At 43.5% G+C, this 19,531-nt stretch overlaps 1 protein-coding gene across 6 annotated transcripts in view; it reads left to right on the top strand.

Moving 5' to 3' along the window:
- Nucleotides 1-19,531, top strand: part of EXOC6 (exocyst complex component 6) — a 369,989-nt gene that overhangs the window by 163,335 nt on the left and 187,123 nt on the right. For all 6 annotated transcript variants that reach the window (XM_040361791.1, XM_040361789.1, XM_040361790.1 and 3 more), the window contains exons 12-15: nucleotides 4,391-4,462; nucleotides 13,822-13,919; nucleotides 15,660-15,765; nucleotides 16,771-16,880. In XM_040361791.1, the coding sequence (XP_040217725.1) occupies nucleotides 4,391-4,462; nucleotides 13,822-13,919; nucleotides 15,660-15,765; nucleotides 16,771-16,880 (386 nt within the window). The remainder of the gene's footprint in view (nucleotides 1-4,390; nucleotides 4,463-13,821; nucleotides 13,920-15,659; nucleotides 15,766-16,770; nucleotides 16,881-19,531) is intronic.

Below are 19,531 nucleotides of genomic sequence, written 5' to 3'. Positions count from 1 at the left end.
TTTTTTGCCTGTACTCACAGTATAAGACGACCCCCCCCCCCCCCCCTCCAAGGCTTCATATTTCTTCCTTCTGGAGCATATTCTTCTTCATTCTTGCTGGAGCCAATCACAGTGAGCGATGTATTCTATTAATGAATACAAAGCCTGCTTGGATTGGCAGAGACTGTAACATCAGACCACGCCTCTGACTCTCAAAGCCAATCTGAGCAGGCTACTGTATGTAGCCTGCTCGGATTGGCAGATGTTGTTACTCCAATCCGAGCAGGCTCTGTATTCATTTGAATACTTGGGTCACCGGGATTGGCTAAGCGGTATATACTGTATGTAGCCGAAGCTACATACAGAATTACTGCACATCCAGCAGGCATCCGAGGAGCTGACCCGGCGTATAAGACGACCCCTGCTTTTTTGTAAAAGGTAGTCTTATACGCCAGCAAATACAGTATTTTTATTTAACCACATAACACGGTGAAAATAAAATGTCTCCCTTTCTAATCCGAATGCTAGCTTTTGGATCATTTCCCATTATAACATCAGGTGGTGTGTTTATAAAAGCTCTATTCATATTGTGAAACGGCATATGCAAGGAGCAATCAGCAAGACGTGGGATTCATTCAAGTACAACTATAGGCAACTTATATTTTTTTCATTTATAGTGTATAGGATAGTGTAAGGCCTAGTACACACAAGAGGATTTATCCACGGATACGGTCCAACGGACCGTTTCCGCGGATAAATCCTCTCGAGGATTTCCGCGGATTTGGATCCGATGGAGTGTACTCACCATAGGATCGAAATCCGCGCCGAAATCCCATTGCGATGACGTGTCGCGCCGTTGCCGCGATGATGACGCGGCGACGTGCGCGACACTGTCATATAATGAATTCCACGCATGCGTCGAATCATTACGACGCATGCGGGGGATCTATTCGGACGGATTGATCCGGTGAGTCTGTACAGACCAGCGGATCAATCCGTTGGGATGGATTCAAGCGGATAGATTTGAAAGCATGTCTTCAAATTTTTATCCGCTTGAAATCCATCCCAGGGGATAAAAATCCGCGGAAACAGATCCGCTGGATTGTACACACCAGGGGATCTATCAGCTGGAGCCGGTCCGCGGATCAAATCCAGCGGATGGATCCTCTTGTGTGTACGGGGCCTAAGGGAGGGTTATAACCCCTGTTTTTTTCACCATCTGTGTCCCATTGTGGAGATTTCACTTCAATTCCTGTCTTATAGCCAAACGGGAAGTTAAAGTAAAACTGTTCAAATTAAGAGAATTTCTTGGGGACCCCCAGGTCACCAGAACTAGTGTCCCCATTGGAAGATTCCCCCCAATTGCTTTTCAGAGGACAACACAAAATTTGGGATTTTCTCTTACTTTCACTGATAATGTCAAACAGGACCAATAGAGAGGGAGAATCTCCTTAACAGGGGCAAAGACAGTAATAAAAACTGACAAGCATTCTAATATCTCTGCACTCTATCCAAAACAAAAACAAGTTTTGCCTTTAGTTATACTTTAAGTTAAGGATCCAATGAGCATAAATCAACATTGACCATCTACTTTACATATTGCACTCTCCACCAATCAGACTTGCTTGATGCAAGGTCCGAAATCACATATAAGAAAAAAAAAATTCCACATAGAGCAGTACCGTTTAAAAATTCATTCTAACCCCACCAGTACCCCTTTATACATATGTGCGTACCTAAAAGAACAAGTTTTCATGCAATGTAAATAATTAATTGCATGCGCTCAGCCATGCTAGAGAAGAACACCATCTGTGTTACCAGTGTACTCGCGTAGTTCCTGGTCTTTGGAGCGCAAACGTCACTTCCAGTAGTTGACTGCGAGTCACTTCTTGACGCGTTTCGTCAATTCCTGACTTAGTTTTTTTTTTTTATAACGTGGCCTATTGGGAATTCCCAGTCCAGAAGAGTTCATAGTTACACAAAGAGATGGCTAAAACTAAAAGAACAGCAACAGCTTATCACTCTTTGAAAGCTTGACAAGGTTTGTGTCAGGGGGACACAAACAGAAGAAAGCCCTTCAAGGCATGTAAACTACCCAGTGCAAAGTTGTGAAGAAAACCAACCAGGGCAATGAACAGAGCAACATACGATAAGCAAAAAGAACAGCAATGACGTATGGTGAGGGTACGTCAAAGTATAGGAGTCAATAGTATCAGCAGAATTAATCCAGAGATCTTGCACATTATTAGATTTCTTTGGGCAGCCCTAACATAAATATGTTGCCTAAAGGTATCACAGAGTTGACTAGAAAACACCAGTAATTTATGGATAGTGCCATTGACACTTTCCACATGATAATCGCCTTTCTTGCATAGAACAAGAGGAGGCCCAGTAGGGTTCTGGTAGCCTTGGAATTGGCTAGTGCTTCTAACAAATCGAATAGGCAAACTCAAGATTGTAATGGAACAGGAATAGGGGTAAGGCGAGTAATAAAATGTACCACAGTAGTCCAATATTGGCAAAGATGAGGACACTCCCAAAGCATACTGTATGTATATAATCAGCCGACTCACTCCCACATGGCCAACAGGTAGGGGAGACCCTCGGATAAGTTCTATGAAGCTTCAGGGGCGTGAATTATATTCTATGTAAAATCTTGAACTGAATCAGTCGATCCCTTGCCAATACTAGAAGGAAAGGGTATTCCTACACCTCCCAGTCATCATCCTCCAAGTCCGACACCTACCACTGCCATTTAGTTTGCGGGGACAGAAGCCTGGAGAGGATGGTAGATATTAGAGAGTGGTTTGATGAGATCAGGATCTCTCAGCAGCTCCTCTAAAGGGGAGGAGAGCAGGGTCATTGGAGAGGTCCCAAACTGCTGAGAATAGGCATGGCGGAACTGCAAGTACCTAAACAGATGAGAGTTGGGAAGGTAAAAACTGTACTTTCAGGCGTTCAAAGCTTTTTAACCGATTCAGCCCCGGAAGATTTTACCCCCTTCCTGACCAGAGCACTTTTTCCGATTTGGCACTGTGTAGTTTTAACTGACAATTGTGTGGTCTTTGACGCTGTACCCAAACAAAATTTTCGTTCTTTTTTTCCCCCACAAATAGAGCTTTTTTTTGGGGTGGTATTTGATCACCTCTGCGGTTTTGAATTTTTTCACTATAAACAACATTTTTAAAAAAAAAAAAAAAATATATATATATATATATATATATATATATATATATATATATATATAATTTTACTTTTTGCTATAATAAATATCCCCAAACGTTTTTTAAACAACAAATTTCTGCATCAGTTTAGGCCAATATATATTCTTCTACATATTTTTGGTCAAAAAAATCGCAATAAGCATATATTGATTGGTTTGCGCAAAAGTTATAGCGTCTGCAAACTATGGGAAATATTTGGGGAATTTTTATTATTATTTTATTTTTTTTTACTAGTAAAGGCGGTGATCTGCGATTTTTAGCAGTACTATGACATTGCAACGGACAGATTGAAGACTTTTGACACTTTTTTGGGACCATTGGCATTCATACAGCGATCAGTGCTATAAAAATGCACTGATTACTGTGTAAATGTCACTGATAGGGAAGGGGTTAATACTATGGGACGATCAAGGGGTTAAATGTGTGTTCCCTCAGCATGTTCTAACTGTGTGGGGATGTGAGTGACTAGTAGAGAAGCCATATAATTTTTCCTACTTCGTAGGAGGAAACAATATGGCTTCTCTCCTCTGACAGCACAGGGATTTGTGTGTTTACACTCACAAATCCCCATGCTGGCACTCGTGCATGCAAACGCTTGTGGCCGGTGGCGATTGTGCCCGCCAACCACGTGCATCGGGTCCTCCGCCATGTAGCGGGCGAGCGCACATGCCTTCGGCGGTGGCCAAAAACGGGTGGACGTACCCGTACAGGATTTTGCTCAGGAGAGCCATTGTTCCACAGTATATCTGTGTGACACGGTCGGCAAGAGGTTAAAGTGGTCTAATCACAAAATGTCCTCTAGAGTTTCGATACCCCTAACAGCCCAAATGAAGGGGTCTGGCACAGTTGGAAATTCAGATAACAGGGGGTTAAGCCATATTGGAGTAACGGGGGACCAGCAAGCATCCTTCCATTTTGGATTAGTCAATAGCCAAGCTCTAACCACTGCCTTCATAGGATGGGAGGGAGTCAAGCCTCTGTATGGAAGATGGCGAAGGGCCCTTATATGAACCAAGGGAGGCTGCTTCCAACACGACTATTATTTTTTTTTAAGTTTATTGAATTTAGGCTTAAAAAATTGTGCAGAGTTATCATAATCTAGTGCCACAACTTTCTTCGCCCTGTTACACAGTATACTGCTGTAAAGGTGCCATAATCAGTAATACTCGTATTCAATTTAATTACAGTCATTCTGCACTGACCCGGATCTGGTTTTGGAGCTGAAGAATCTGATCGTGGTGTTCGCTGATACTCTACAGGTCAGTATAATCTGATTTCTCTCACATTGAAGCTTAAGTTTGTCTGCTGTCTGCAGAATATCTCTAGGTGCCAATATCAGAAAAATCAGTGTGTTTAACTCGGGCTGTTCCTATTGAAACTCTGAGATATGAGAATGAATGGTACTGTGAAGAAAGTGTTCTGATTTTTTTTTTTTTTATACGTTAACTGTATACTATATGATTCTTCTAAACAGTGTTGTTTTCATAAAAGCCAATACAAATGTAAAAAATTAACAATCATTTACCGTATTTATCGGCGTATACTGCGCGCGTTTTTGCCCTGAAATTCAGGGCAAAATCGTGGGTGCGCGATATAAGCTGATACCCGCTTCCCGCGCCGAGTTTGAACTACTGCGCCGGCATATAACGAGCGCAGTACACTCGTGTATAGTCAGGCAGGCTCGGGTTCTCTCGCAGTCACGTCCTGGACGTACAGGACGTGACCACGAGAGGAGCCGAGCCTCCCCGACTATACACGAGTGTACTGCGCTCGGTATATGCCGGCGCAGTAGTTCAAACTCAGTGCGGGAAGCGGGGAGGACACTGCAGAAGGACGCCGGACCCGACGAGGAGGACACCACCAAAGCCGCAGACAATGCCGGACCCGACGAGGCCTCCGATGGACGCCGCGCAAGACACCAAAACTGTAAGTACTAAAATCTTTTTTTTACAGGAATACGGGTCCACTTTAGGGGTGCACGCTATACGCCGGAGCGCGCAATACCCCGATAAATACGGTAGGTGAAAAAAAATAGTTTGTAGTGTCCCCATGCCGCCAACTGCCATATACAGTTCCTTTGAAAATGTATTCTTATCCCTTGAAATTTTCCACATTTTGTCATGTTATGACCCAAAACGTAAGTGTATTTTATTGGGATTGTATGTGATAGATCAACAGTGGCACATAATTGTGAAGTGGAAAGAAAATGATAAATGGTTTTCAACATTTTTTACAAATAAATATTTGAAAAGTGTGGCAGGCATTTGTATTCAGCTCCCTTTACTCCGATACCCCTAACTAAAATCTAGTGGAACCAATTGCCTTCAGAAGTCATCTAATTAGTGAATAGAGTCCACCTGTGTGTAATTTAATCTCAGTATAAATACGACTGTTCTGTGAAGCCTTCAAGGGTTTGTTAGGGAACCTTAGTGAGCAAACAGCATCATGAAGGCCAAGGAACACACCAGACAGGTCAAGAATAAAGTTGTGGAGACGTTTAAAGCAAGGTTAGGTTAAAAAAAAAATTCCCAAGCTTTGAACATCTCACGGAGCACTGTCCAATCCATCATCCGAAAATGGAAAGAGTATGGCATAACTGCAAACCTACCAATACATGGCCCTCCACCTAAACGAATAGGCTGGCAAGTCCACCTAAACAGATAGGCTGGCAAGGAGAGCATTAATCCGAGAAGCAGCCAAGAGGCCCATGGTAACTAGAGGAGCTGCAGAGGTCCACAGCTCAGGTGGGAGAACCTCTCCACAGGACAACTATTAGTCATACACTCCTGAAATCTGGCCTTTATGGAAGAGTGGCAAGAAGAAAGCCATAAGAAGCCACATTTGCAGTTTGCGAGAAGCCATGTAGGGGACACAGCAAACATGTGGAAGAAGGTGCTCTGGTCAGAAGAGACCAAAATTGACCTTTTTGGCCTAAAAGCAAAACGCTATGTGTGGTGGAAAACTAACACTGCACATCACCCTGAACACAACATCCCCACCGTGAAACATGGTGGTGGCAGCATCATGTTGTGGAGATGCTTTTCTTCAGCAGGGACAGGGAAGCTGGTCAGAGTTGATGGGAAGATAGTTGGAGCCAAAAACAGGGCAATCTTACAATAAAACCTGTTATGCCGCGTACGCACGGTCGGAATTTCCAGCAGAAAAAGTTAGATGGGAGCTTTTCATCGGATATTCTGTCCATGTGTATGACCCATTGGACTTCCGACTGAGTTTTTCCAGTTTGAAAGTCCGGCCATGTGTACACGGCATTAGAGTCTACAAAAGACTTGAGACTGGGGCGGAGCTTCACCTTCCAGCAGGACAACAACCCTAATCATACAGCCAGTGCTGTACCATGGAATAGTTTAGATCAAAGCAAATTCATGTGTTAGAATGGCCCAGTCAAAGTTCAGACCTAAATCCAATTGAGAATCTTTGGCAAGACTTGAGAATTGCTGTTCACAGACACTCTTCATCCAATCTGACAGAGCTTGAGATATTATGCACAGAAGAATGGGCAAAACTGTCACTTTCTAGATGTGCAAAGCTGGGAGAGACATCCCCAAAAAGACTTGCAACTGTAATTGCAGAGAAAGGTGGTTCTACAAAGTATTGACTCAGGGGGGGCGCCATACAAATGCATGCCACACTTTTCACATATTTGTTTGTAAAAGATTTAAAAAAACATTTATCATTTTCCTTCCACTTCACAATTATGTGCCACTTTGTGTTGGTCTATCACATAAAATCCCAATAAAATACGTTTACTTTTTTGGCCGTAACAAAATGTGGAAAATGGGTATGAATAATTTTTCAAGGCACTGTATATGTATAGAAAATATACACTTTGCTGCTGTGTACATCGCAAAGCTAAAATAAGATAACAAAATGTACAGATGTGCTTCAAGTTTCAATTCTCAATGGTTTATTTCTATCCTTTGTATATTTAGTCCTCTTAAATACCTATTTTTCCAGAGATCCCCATCTACATTCATTTCCTTTATGCCTGTGTCCACCATTCATTTTTCTCTCTCAATACCTCCCTAAGTAGCCACCCATTCAGGTGTACTGGGAGCAGAGACTTCGGGCTAGATTCAGATAGGTTACGCAGATCTAAAGATCCGCTAACCTATCTGATTTACGTTACGCCGCCGCAATTTTTTTGAGGCAAGTGCTTTATTCAGAAAGCACTTGCCTCTAAAGTTGCGGTGCAATTCAAATTCCGCGGCTAGGGGGCGTGTACAATTTAAATCAGGCGTGTCCCCGCGTCGATCGAACAGCGCATGCGCCGTCCGCAAATTTTCCCAGCGTGTATTGCTCCAAATGACGTCGCAAGGACGTCATTGGTTTCGATGTTAACGTAAATTCCGTCCGGCCGTATTCGTGAACGACTTACGCAAACGACGGGAAAAATTCAAAACTCGGCGCGGGAACGACGGCCATACTTAACATAGGATACGCCGCACTTACCCCTCCTATAGCAGGGGTAACTTTCCGCCGGAAAAAGCAGAACGCAAACAACGTAAAAAAAAAGCGCCGGGCGGTCGTTCGTTTCTGAATCAGCGTAAATGCTCATTTGCATATTCAACGCGTAAAAGATACGGAAGCGCCACCTATCGGCCGGCCTGGAATTGCAGCCTAAGATCCGACGGTGTAAGTCACTTACACCTGTCGGATCTTAGGCATATCTATGCGTAACCTGATTCTATGAATCAGGCGCATTGATACGACGGCCGGACTCAGAGATACGACGGCGTATCAGGAGATACGCCGTCGTATCTTCTTTCTGAATCCGGCCCCTCAAGTGTAAGTGATGCTCAGTGATAAACCCGAGTGAAAGAACACATTCCCATCATCCCTTTGGAGGGGCATGTTCCTCCCTGCTAGCCATTGGGATGGTGCAGATTTTAGCTGTTCTGATGAGTTGCTTGATTACTGTTCTAAAAGCAGGTGAGATAGAATTTAAAAGGGGTTGTAAAGGTACATTTTGTTTTCCTAAATAGCTTCCTTTACCTTAGTGCAGTCCTCCTTCACTTACCTCATCCATCCATTTTGCTTTTAAATGTCCTTATTTCTTCTGAGAAATCCTCACTTCCTGTTCTTCTGTCTGTAACTCCACACAGTAATGCAAGGCTTTCTCCCTGGTGTGGAGTGTCGTACTCGCCCCCTCCCTTGGACTACAGGAGAGTCAGGACGCTCTCTACGTTGCAGATAGATATAGGAGCTGTGTGTTAGTGGGCGTCCTGACTCTCCTGTAGTCCAAGGGAGGGGGCGAGCACGACACTCCACACCAGGGAGAAAGCCTCGCATTACTGTGTGTAGTTACAGACAGAAGAACAGGAAGTGAGGATTTCTCAGAAGAAATAAGGACATTTAAAAGCAAAATGGAAGGATGAGGTAAGTGAAGGAGGACTGCACTACGGTAAAGGAAGCTATTTAGGAAAAAAATTATACCTCTACAACCCCTTTTAACCAGAAACTGATGGGCATTCTGCATAGCTAAAGTTTACACCAGCCAGCTTCTTCCCTGCCTAAAACATGCACATCTAAAGCCTGGGGATATGTTATTTCCATGTGGCTCAGACTGACCAGTAGTACAGTGACAGGGGGCACTGCAAAGATCCTTGGGAGATGTAGTTTTTGAAGTCAGCTGTAAATGGAGGTATCGCACTCTCCCTACCGGTTGTTATGAATAACAGCAGCCGCAGCTACAGGGATGGACTGAGGAAATGCACACATTTTATAAAGTAAGAAAAAAAAGTAATCAATAATAATTCTGCCTTTTTTTTTTTCAATTCTTTATTTTAATATTATTTTCCTTTTTTTTTTCCACACAGATAATCATAATACATCTTTTTAAAGATATAACATCTTATACATACATTCTACTTATTATACTCTTCCACACTATTAATTACTCCTCTCCCAGGTTTCTACTTTATCTTTACGCTTCTATTATTTTAATACAATCCTTGATTATTTCTTTGTGATTTGACTATACCTCTGATCCTTCCACTACGTACTCCCCTCCCCCCAAAGAAAGAAATAACCCGAAAATATTGGTTTAATCTTAGAATAGTTAAACAAAAAAAAAATTACCTCTTCCTCCCTCTCCCTCTTTCCTTAAATCTTCCCTTCCTGTTGATTCCTCCCCTCATCCCTCCCGCTCCCTGTATGCAACATATGGAGCCCAGATCTGCCGATACTTATCTTCCTGCTCGTTCATACTCATAGTGAGGTTTTCCATTAATTGGACTTCCGATATTTTTGCCATCCACTGTGCTTTACTTGGAGACATATCTGCAAAAGTTTTATAGTATAGTTACATAGTTAGTCAGGTTGAAAAAAGACACAAGTCCATCCAGTTCAACCACAAAAAATAAACAAACAAAATAAAAAACACAGTACAATCCCATATACCCAGCTCCATACCCACAGTTGATCCAGAGGAAGGCAAAAAACCCCAGCAGAGCATGATCCAATTTGCTACAGCAGGGGAAAAAATTCCTTCCTGATCCCCCGAGAGGCAATCGGATTTACCCTGGATCAACTTTACCTACAAATCTTAGTACTCAATTATTTTATGTACATTTAGGAAAGTATCCAGGCCTTTCTTAAAGCCATCTACTAATAGGGTAAATCCATCTGGACCCGGTGCTTTACCAGGTTTTAATGTTTTCAAGGCCTCCAAGAATTCCTCAATGGTGATTGGACCATCTATGTCCTCTGCTTCTTTGTCCGTCAATCTAGGCATTTCTGAGGCTTCTATATATGCCTTAGCCTCCTCTTATTTACATATCCTGGCTCCCTGATCTCGCTCCTCTAGTTGATATAGGCCAACATAGTAGTCTCGGAACGCCTTAGCAATTGCCTGTGATGAATTTACCAATGTGTCACCATGCATTTTAATACGTTCTATGTAGTTTCGTGTCCTTGTCGCTTTCAAACTCATAAAAAGTTTGTCTACCCCGGGTCATTGCTGCTTTTGCTTTATCTGTTAACCGGGCATTTAATTCCTCTCGCAAACAGGTTAGTTCCTTCTCTCTCAGGAGTGTCTGCGATTTCTTATGTAAAGTTTCTAGCCTCCTGATGTCTCCGAGCAATAATTCTAGTTGGGCCCCCTGTTGTCTTTTTCTGCATGCTCCTGCTGATATAAGTATGCCTCTTATATAGCATTTATGTGTTTCCCATATGCTGAAAGGAGACACTTCCCCTGATTTGTTTGTTAAGAAAAACAATTCTAATTCCTATGCTAACTGTATCTCGCATTCTGGATCTTTCAGGAGGGTTTCGTTAATCTTCCACTGCCATTCTCAGGCAGTGGGTTCCCCCCATTCTATAACACAATTGGATGGTGCGTGGTCTGAAATCGAGCTTATGGAAGCCTCCCTATGTATTGCAGCGCACTTTGCGATACGAAAACATAGTCTATTCTAGAATATGTTTTGCTGAGAAAAAGGTATAATCTCTATCATGCACATGTAGAGTTCTCCAGATATCCCTTAGCTGCTGCTCTTGAAGCATTTTTTTTGCTTTTCGTAATTTTATATGCGACAGGTGAGAGGTTCCCCTTGAGACATCTAATGTTGGCTCTAGTGTCATATTTAAATCTTCTCCCATCAACAAAATTCCCTCCTTTTTTTGGTGTACTACATTCATATACGTCTCTAACGCTGCTACTTGACCCTCGTCAGATATATATTTTCCAGTGTAAACTTTTGATCATTTATTAAGCCCTTTACAATCAATAACCGCCCCTCCTCATCTGTGATTGTCTTTATTTCTTTCCATGAAAGCTGACTTGACATCATAATTGCGACTCCTTTTGCATTTGAGGTCTGCGATGCGCTATGATACACAATGGGATATCTATGATTTCCCAACTTTTTTTTTTTTTTTCAAGTGTGTCTCTTGAACAAAAATAATATGTGATCCAAGTCTCCTGGATTCCAAATATAACTTGCTACGTTTTTCTGGTAAATTCAGACCTTTCACATTGTACGATGTCAGAATTATTTTCGTCATCTTAATGTACAGGTCTGTTACAGCAGAAAGAGAGAAAGAAAGAAAAAAAGAAAAAGGGAGACAAGGGGTGGGGTTAGGCAGAAACCCCCCCCCCTTTCTCTCCCACTCCCCCCTCCCTCCCCTCCCTTTCCCTCCCGTGGTCCGGCTTCTCCCTGTGGCCCCGGAAGGAGTCAGATATTGTCCGTACGTAAACGGGAGATCCCTCCACTCGTGAGTCTACCCGGTCTCGTACTCCCTTTGGAGGAAAGGCGTATCAAGTGGGGGAGTTGGTTATGTGCACATGGATAATTCTGCCTTTTGAGTCAATGATTTAATGTTTTTTTATCAATACTCAATGTGACTTTAGTAGTCCTTTAAATGAGTAGGTCTGTGTCTAAAAAATAAGAACTCCTGTACTTCCATGATGCAGTGCTTTTTCTTCTTTCGTCCTATTTGGTAATAACAATTTGCAAATGGCATGAGGTGCACTAAATCATTTAATTTGTTAGGAGTCTTCCCCTGAATTCTTTATGCCAATGGATGATAAGCCACATGTTGCCGGCAGCTTCTTTAGTACATTATGCTGAATGACAGCACAGTTTATATTGTAGAAAAGTGGAATCTCCTGTTGTATCATGGAAGCAGATCTTTTTTTTCTTGGTTTAAACCTATAGTTATATGACATGCTTAGCAAGAGGAGTGGACGACATAATAATTATTAAAGTTTTTCCTAGTCCCTCCTTTGTAGCCAGTTGGGCACTATGGGCCAGATTCACAGAGGAGATACGACGGCGTATCTCCTGTCAGTTCCGCATAGATAGCCCTAAGATCCGACAGGTGTAATTGATTTACACCGTCGGATCTTAGGATGCAGTACCTCGGCCGCCGCTGGGGGGAGTTTGCATCGTATTCCAGCGTCGGGTATGCAAATTAGCAGTTACGGTGATCCACAAAGGTTTTTCCCGTCGTTACGTCGACGCAAGTCTTTTTTTCCCGTCGCAAAGTTAGGTGTGCTTTAACATGGTGTAAAATGACTCCACCATGTTAAAGTATGCCCGTTGTTCCCGCGTCGCTTTTGAATTTTTTTTTTCCCGGCGTAAGTACATTACGCACGTCGCGATTCACAAACACGTTGGGCTGCCGTAAGTTCGCGCAAAGCATGTCGGGAAAATTGCGAACGGAGCATGCGCAGAACGTCCGGCGCGGGAGCGCGCCTAATTTAAATGGTACCCGCCCCATTTGAATTGGGCAGGCTTGCGCCGGACGACTTTTTACGTTACACCGCCGCAAGTTTCCAGGAAAGTGCTTTGAGGATCAGGCACTTACACTGAAAACTTGCGGCGGTGTAACGTAAACGGGTTACGTTACACGGCCGCAAATTTTCGTGAATCTGGCCCCTATGAACTTGATGGAGCCTATTTATAAAGATCTGCAATGTCCCTTCTCTATACAGCCAGCTGGAAATATTCCACACTGTGCCTGCATTCTATGTATTATGGCCCAGATTCACAGACAGCGGGCGCACATTACAACGCCATAGCGCAAACAATATACGCTACGCCGACGCAGCGCAGAGAGGCAAGCATGGAATTCTCAAAGCCAGTGCTGCCAAAACTGCGCTGGGTTTCGAAGGCGTAAGTCGGCGTAGGTGGTAGTGGGCTTGAGCCATGCAAATGAGGCGTGACCCCATGCAAATGATGGGCTGAGCGCCAGACAGATACGTATCGTCAACTGCGCATGCGCCGAGACGAGGACGCATCCCTCTGCGCATGCTCATAACCACGTCGGAACAACTGCCTAAAATACGCTGGATCACTGCCTACGGCGTGAACGTAACCTACGCCCAGCCACACACACGTCCAACGTAAACTCCGTAAATATACGCCGGTTTGTGTTCCCTGGTGCAGACCTTTGTATGTCTGCTGCTGGGTTACACCTCCTTTATGGGGCTTAATTTTACGCCGGATGTACAACTTATGCGCACATCATGTAGCCTGCGTCGGGCGCACGTACGTTCGTGAATCGCCGTATTTCCCTTATTTGCATTTTTGAATAGAAAATCAATGGGAGCACCACATGCGTCCAGCCTAAATATGCGCCCACGCTACGCCGGCGTAGGCAAGTTACGTCGGCGGGATGAAGCCTGTTTTTAGGCGTATCTTTGTTTATGGGTCCAGCGCACAGATACGACAGCGCACATTTGCACTTACGCGGCGTATCTTGACATACGTTGGCGCAAGTGCTTTGTGAATCCGGGCCTCTATATTTATAACATACAAAGTGTGTTGTGGAGCCTCTAATGTCCTGTGGTGTGTTCTCTGCATAATGCTGCAACGACGCACATGATCTTTTTCAGACCGTGTTATTGGTTTTTTCCTACTCTCATCACTTTTTTCCCTCTAATTAATTAGAATGATTGGTGTTTTGATTGCTTTTGAGTCCCAAAGCAAACAAAGCTCAAACCACGTGTAAGGTGTGATGGAGGGGTGGTATGACTGTGGTTCGTTTCACTTAATTTGCACCAGGAGTTTCACTTATATTGTATACTGATAAGATTTTATGTTTTTAGAGGGCAGACATAACTCACATGTTGACTTTGTACTCTCTTTTTCAGGGATATGGATTTCCTGTAAGTCGGTTGTTCGATCTTTTATATGAAGTCAGAGACAAGTATAATGAAACTCTACTGAAAAAATGGGCTGGGATGTTCAGGTATCTATTGGTTCTGAAAACACAATCTATGCAGAAGATCTACCAATACCATTCATAAACATAGATGGATAAATACCTGAGCTAGAAAATTACTTTGATCCCCAAACATTATATAATTTTACAGTGACACTGTTGTCATCTTTGCATTAAGAATCTTCACTCTGTTGAAAAGCTACTGCTGCTAGGAATCTTCTGCATCCAACACACCTTTGGGTATGTCTGATATCCAGGCCCGGACTGGCCATAGGGCAGGCCGGGTGTTTGCCCGGTGGGCCGGGGGCCACTGGGCTGCATGTCTGGGACATGCAGAGTCGGCCACAGGTTCTAAAAGGCAGGGCCAGTGTTCGAACACCTGCCTCTGATGTTCCGCCAGTGGTGTTCTAAGTGGGGGCAGGCCGCCGCCGGGTGCCACACACTGGGGTGGTTTCAGGCCGGTGCCCCCCCTCCGCGACTGAACCGGAGACAGTGGGCAGGACGGCAGCGGCACTATGGCTTTGAGACCTGTAGTGGCGCTGTGCAGTGGGGGTTGGGGTGCGTGCGAGCCTCGGAGCCGCACTTGAGTGACACCTGTTGGCACACCAGGGTGCCGGGACCCGCAACGATCCCCTTCTCTCTGGCACGGTGGCTGCGGCTCTGATCAGTCTCGGCTCGTCTGTCTCACACAGCCGAGCAGAGTGAAGCCGCCTCCCCCTCCTCCTTTATGTCTAAACAGGGGGAGGGGGCCCGACATGCAGTCCCGCGCTGATTTAAGGTACATTATGGAAAAAAAGGAAGAGGTACGCACTGGTTCAATAACATTTGTATTGGCCACATCCCTTGGCAACTTATAAGAAAAAGAGAGTATCTCCCCCTGGATGGGATTTTGAAGGCCAAACAAAGTGTTGAGGTAAAAAATAGATCTTTAATGGGAATAAGTACATATACTGGCACTTGAAAATAATGCACACAGCAAGCACCCACGGTACATGTAAAAACAACAAATATATGAATACAAAAACAATAACAATAAAACAGTACGTGTGCCACAGACAAATGGCAAATAGACAAAGAAGCACTCCCCTAGTGAATGATGTGTGTATGCCCCACACATACACACATCATTCACTAGGGGAGTGCTTCTTTGTCTATTTGCCATTTGTCTGTGGCACACGTACTGCTTTATTGTTATTGTATTTGTATTTGTATATTTGTTGTTTTTGCATGCACCGTGGGTGCTTGCTGTGTGCATTATCATCAAGTGCCAGTATATGTACTAATTCCCATTAAAGATCTATTTTTTTACCTCAACACTTTGTTTGGCCTTCAAAATCCCATCCAGGGGGAGATACTCTCTTTTTGAGGTACATTATGGGTCTAAAGGGGGGTCTGTATTGTGGGGGGGGGGGGAGTCTGTATTGTAGGGGGGTCTGTATTGTGGGGGGGGGGGGTCTGTGGGCCCGCGGGCCTGCTGATATCTAGTGTCTATTAATCCCCAGAGCTGTGATTCCTCTGGCTGACCGATACATGAGAAAATCCACGGTTCTCTTGTCGGAATTTCTGATCGCGTGTACGCGGCATAAGTCTTTTACAGGCACCTTGAATTAAAAACAGTTTGCTTAGCTCATTATAATATAAGGAGACACTGCTTTTCTCTTTTACATATGCTTTCTTCAACGTACCATGGAGGCACAATGGTTGTGAGCATGGCCAATATTACAAAGACTTTACTCACGCAATGGCATTTTATTTTTCTGCACATAGGGACATTTTCGAGGCCGACAACTACAGCCCAATTCCAGTAGCTAATGAAGAAGAGTACAGAGCTGTAGTCAGCAAATTTCCTTTTCAAGATCCTGAAGGTGAAAAGGTGAGCAATGCTTACATAGGTGTGTTGGGAGCTATGTTAAACTGAAGTGTGGGCAAAACCTTAATTGGGGAATTAGCTAGGCATAGATAAGGTATCTCTAATGTTTGCCCCGCTGATGGCTGTTGTTTTTTTCCTAAGTATACATTCACACCTAAGCCGTTTTTGAGTTTGTTTGTGTTTTTTTGCGTTTTTGGGGCAGAATCATAATTCAGACATTTTTCAACTAAAAGATGTGGAGTGCTGCTGAAAAAAGGACGAAGAGCTGCTGTTTGAGCAAAAATATGCAGATACCTGTGTAATCCAGTAATTTGCTCCCACTTCCTCTTGACAATTCCCTACAGATTCTCTTTGGGGTTTAGGTCAGGCGAGTTTGCTGGCCAATCAAATCAAGCACAGTGATACCATGATCATTAACCAGGTATTGGTACTTTTGGCAGTGTGGGCAGGTGCCAAGTCACTTGTGTGTAACGCATCTATATAAGATATGGGAGTTTCACTTTTTGAATTGAATTAATTACATAAATGTTCTTTTTGATGATATTTTAATTTTAGACCCCTTTCACACTTGAGGGGTTTGCAGGTGCTATAGCGATAAAAATAGCGCCTGCAAAGCGTCCTGGAACAGCGGCTCCATATACTCCAGCATGAATGCCCGAGGAGCGGTGTGCTGGCAGGGCGTCAGAAAAAGTTCTTCCGGCAGCTTCTTTTGAGCGCATTAGGAGTGGTGAACTCACCGCTCCTAAAGCGCCCCTGCCCATTGAAATCAATGGACAGCGCCGCCGAACCGCTGGAAAAGCGCTGCTGTTTTCGGCCAAAAGCACCCGCTATCGACTGAAAAGCGCTACAAAAACGGCGGTAAAGCGCAGCTAAAAATAGTGGCGTTTTACCGCCGATGCCTAGGGTGGCTCAGTGTGAAAGGGGTCTAATGAGATGCACCTGTAGCTGATTTTTTTAACAATTATATATGCCTGCACAGGGCTAACAACATGTTTTTTTTTTTTTTAGGTATCCTTTCCAAAGAAGCTCCCAATGTCTCAGTCAGTACCACAGATATATATGCAAGTCAAAGAGTTTATTTATGCAAGCCTTAAATTTTCTGAATCACTTCATCGAAGGTAAGCATGCTTGTATTCTAAAATCATGAATGGCAAAGTTATTCCCATTTACAAATGATCACTGACAGCGGGTTGGCAGTCATAGACATGTGATATATTACATATGATAGTGCTCTAATAAAGCCTCAGCGTTAACTGCTATCAGAAGGCCTGAAAGGGTTGATATAATTTACCGCATTCCGTGTTGCTCTTCGCCTTATTCATTTGCCTATTTATTTTGCCTCATAAATTCACTTTAAGGCTACAATAGAAATTAAATGATTTCATCAATTTTGGAAAATGAAAGAACAACTGTAGGAAAAAACATTGCTTTTTAAATCAGTGTGCTCAATTTACCTATGAATGTTGTTATCAACCTGCATTTTTGTAGTTCAACTATACAGTGATGGTGGGAACTTGATTACACTAGGAAGGATATAAGTTACTTTTTCTGTTCAGTTTTTTAAATATTCACTCTTATGCCACGTACAAACAATCAGATGGTTTTCCCGACGGAATTCCGGCCAAGCTTGTCTTGCGTAGACACGGTCAGACCCAATTCGGCCCGTCAGATCCCGGTTCTTTCAAGGGAGAAATGACTGATCTTGTGTTCATACAAAGTATGAACAGCGATCTGTCATTTCCCCTAGTAAGTCCCATCCCCCTTTCAGTTAGAACACAGAGAGGGAACATAATTAACCCCTTGATCGTCCCTTAGTGTTAACCCCTTCCCTGCCAGTGACATTTTTACAGTAATCAATGCATTTTTATAGCACTGATCACTGTAAAATTGTCAATGGTCCCAAAAATGTGTCAAATCTGTCTGCCATAATATCGCAGTCCTGATTAAAAATCGTAGATCGCCGCCATTACTAGTAAAACAAAAAATAATAATAAAAAAATGCCATAAAACTACCCCCTATTTTGTAGACACTATGGCCCGGATTCACATACATCGGCGCATATTTATGCCGGCGTAGCGTATCGAATATACGCTACGCCAACGCAGCGCAGAGAGGCAAGCACAGTATTCACAAAGCACTTGCTCCCACTTGCTTCCGAATCTACGCTGGGTTTTGAAAGCGTAAGTTGTCGTAAGTGGAAGTGGGCGTGAGCAATGAAAATAAGGCTTGACCCCATGCAAATGATGGGCCGAGCGCCATAAAGATACAAATAACGAATGGCGCATGCGCCTTCCTGTGGACGCATTGCAGTGCGCATGCTCAGAATCACGTCGGAACTACTCCCTAAGATTCGACCGATCACTGCCTACAACGTTACGTTACCTACGCCCAGCCCTATTCACGTACTGCCTACGATGTAAAATACGACGGCAGTGTTCCCTGGTCCATACCTTAGCATGAGTTGCGCCTCATATATGGGGAATAACTTTACGCTGGACGTACGACTTACGCAAATGCAAACGGGCGCAAGTACGTTCGTGAATCGATGTATCTCCCTCATTTCCATATTTGAATAAGAAATCAATGGGAGCGCCACTTGCGGCCAGTGTAAATATGCGCCCACGATACCACGGCGTAGGAAAGTTACGTCGGTCGGATGAAGCCTATTTTCAGGCGTATCTCAGTTTATGGGCACAGCGCATAGATAAGACGGCGCATATATACACTTACGCGGCGTATAGATACGTCGACGTAAGTGCTTTGTGAATCTGGGCCTATACTTTTTGCTTAAACCACTCAATATACGCTTATTGCGATTTTTTATTTTTTTTTGCCAAATCTTATGTAGAAGAATACATATCAGCCTAAACTGAGAAAATATTTGCTTTTTTTTTTTTTAATTGGAGATATTTATTATAGCAAAAAGTACAAAATATTGCTTTTTTTTCCAAAATTTTCGCTCTATTGTTGTTTATAGCGCAAAAAATAAAAACCGCAGAGGTGATCAAATACCACCAAAAGAAAGCTCTGAGTCCTGTCCTGAGCTACTTACTATATCGAAAATAAAATAAGAAATATGTTTTTTGCCTTATTATCTATCTTAAATCACATTGCTAATTGCACATTGTATTTGTTTGTAGCCTAAATACTGTCATTTTGTAACTTTTTTAAATGCCAGTAAAAACTTGGTTGTGCCAGTACATTTTGGGTGTTGTGTCAGTAAATATCAAACCGGTTTGGTTGGCAACACTGGTAGGGTGGCCCTTTAATTGCACTTTTTGAAAATGTACCATCTAAAATACCATCATAGCAGCAAGAATTAGGGTACATTCTATGCATTAAGGTGAAAAAAAATCTCAGCATTAGTGGCCCCCCGAGCCCCCATTTACTCACCTGACCCTTCAAAAGTCCCGCTCCGTAAACGCTCAGGCTTCTCGACTCATTCATTGGTTGATTGAAAGCAGGGCAGCCATTGTCTCGCGCTGCTGTCAATCATATACAATGACGCCGCACGCCGGGGGGCGGGGCAGAGTCATATAGTAAGCGGCTGTAGCCGCCGGCTGTATCACAGGAGCACGCCCGCAAGAACTTTCCACCATGCAAGAGAGCTCCCATGAAGGTGGAAAGTTCTTGTGGGGGGAGCTGAAACAGCTGCCAAGGGACCCCAGAAGACCAGGTTCGGGGCCACTCTGTGCAAAACGAGCTGCACAGTGAAGGTAAGTATAACATGTTTGTTATTTAACCACTTCACTACTGGCCCATAGTCAT

The sequence above is a fragment of the Rana temporaria genome, chromosome 8 (genome assembly GCF_905171775.1).
Source record: "Rana temporaria chromosome 8, aRanTem1.1, whole genome shotgun sequence".
NCBI classification, from domain to species: domain Eukaryota; kingdom Metazoa; phylum Chordata; class Amphibia; order Anura; family Ranidae; genus Rana; species Rana temporaria.
This window is presented reverse-complemented; position numbering and strand designations above follow the sequence as displayed.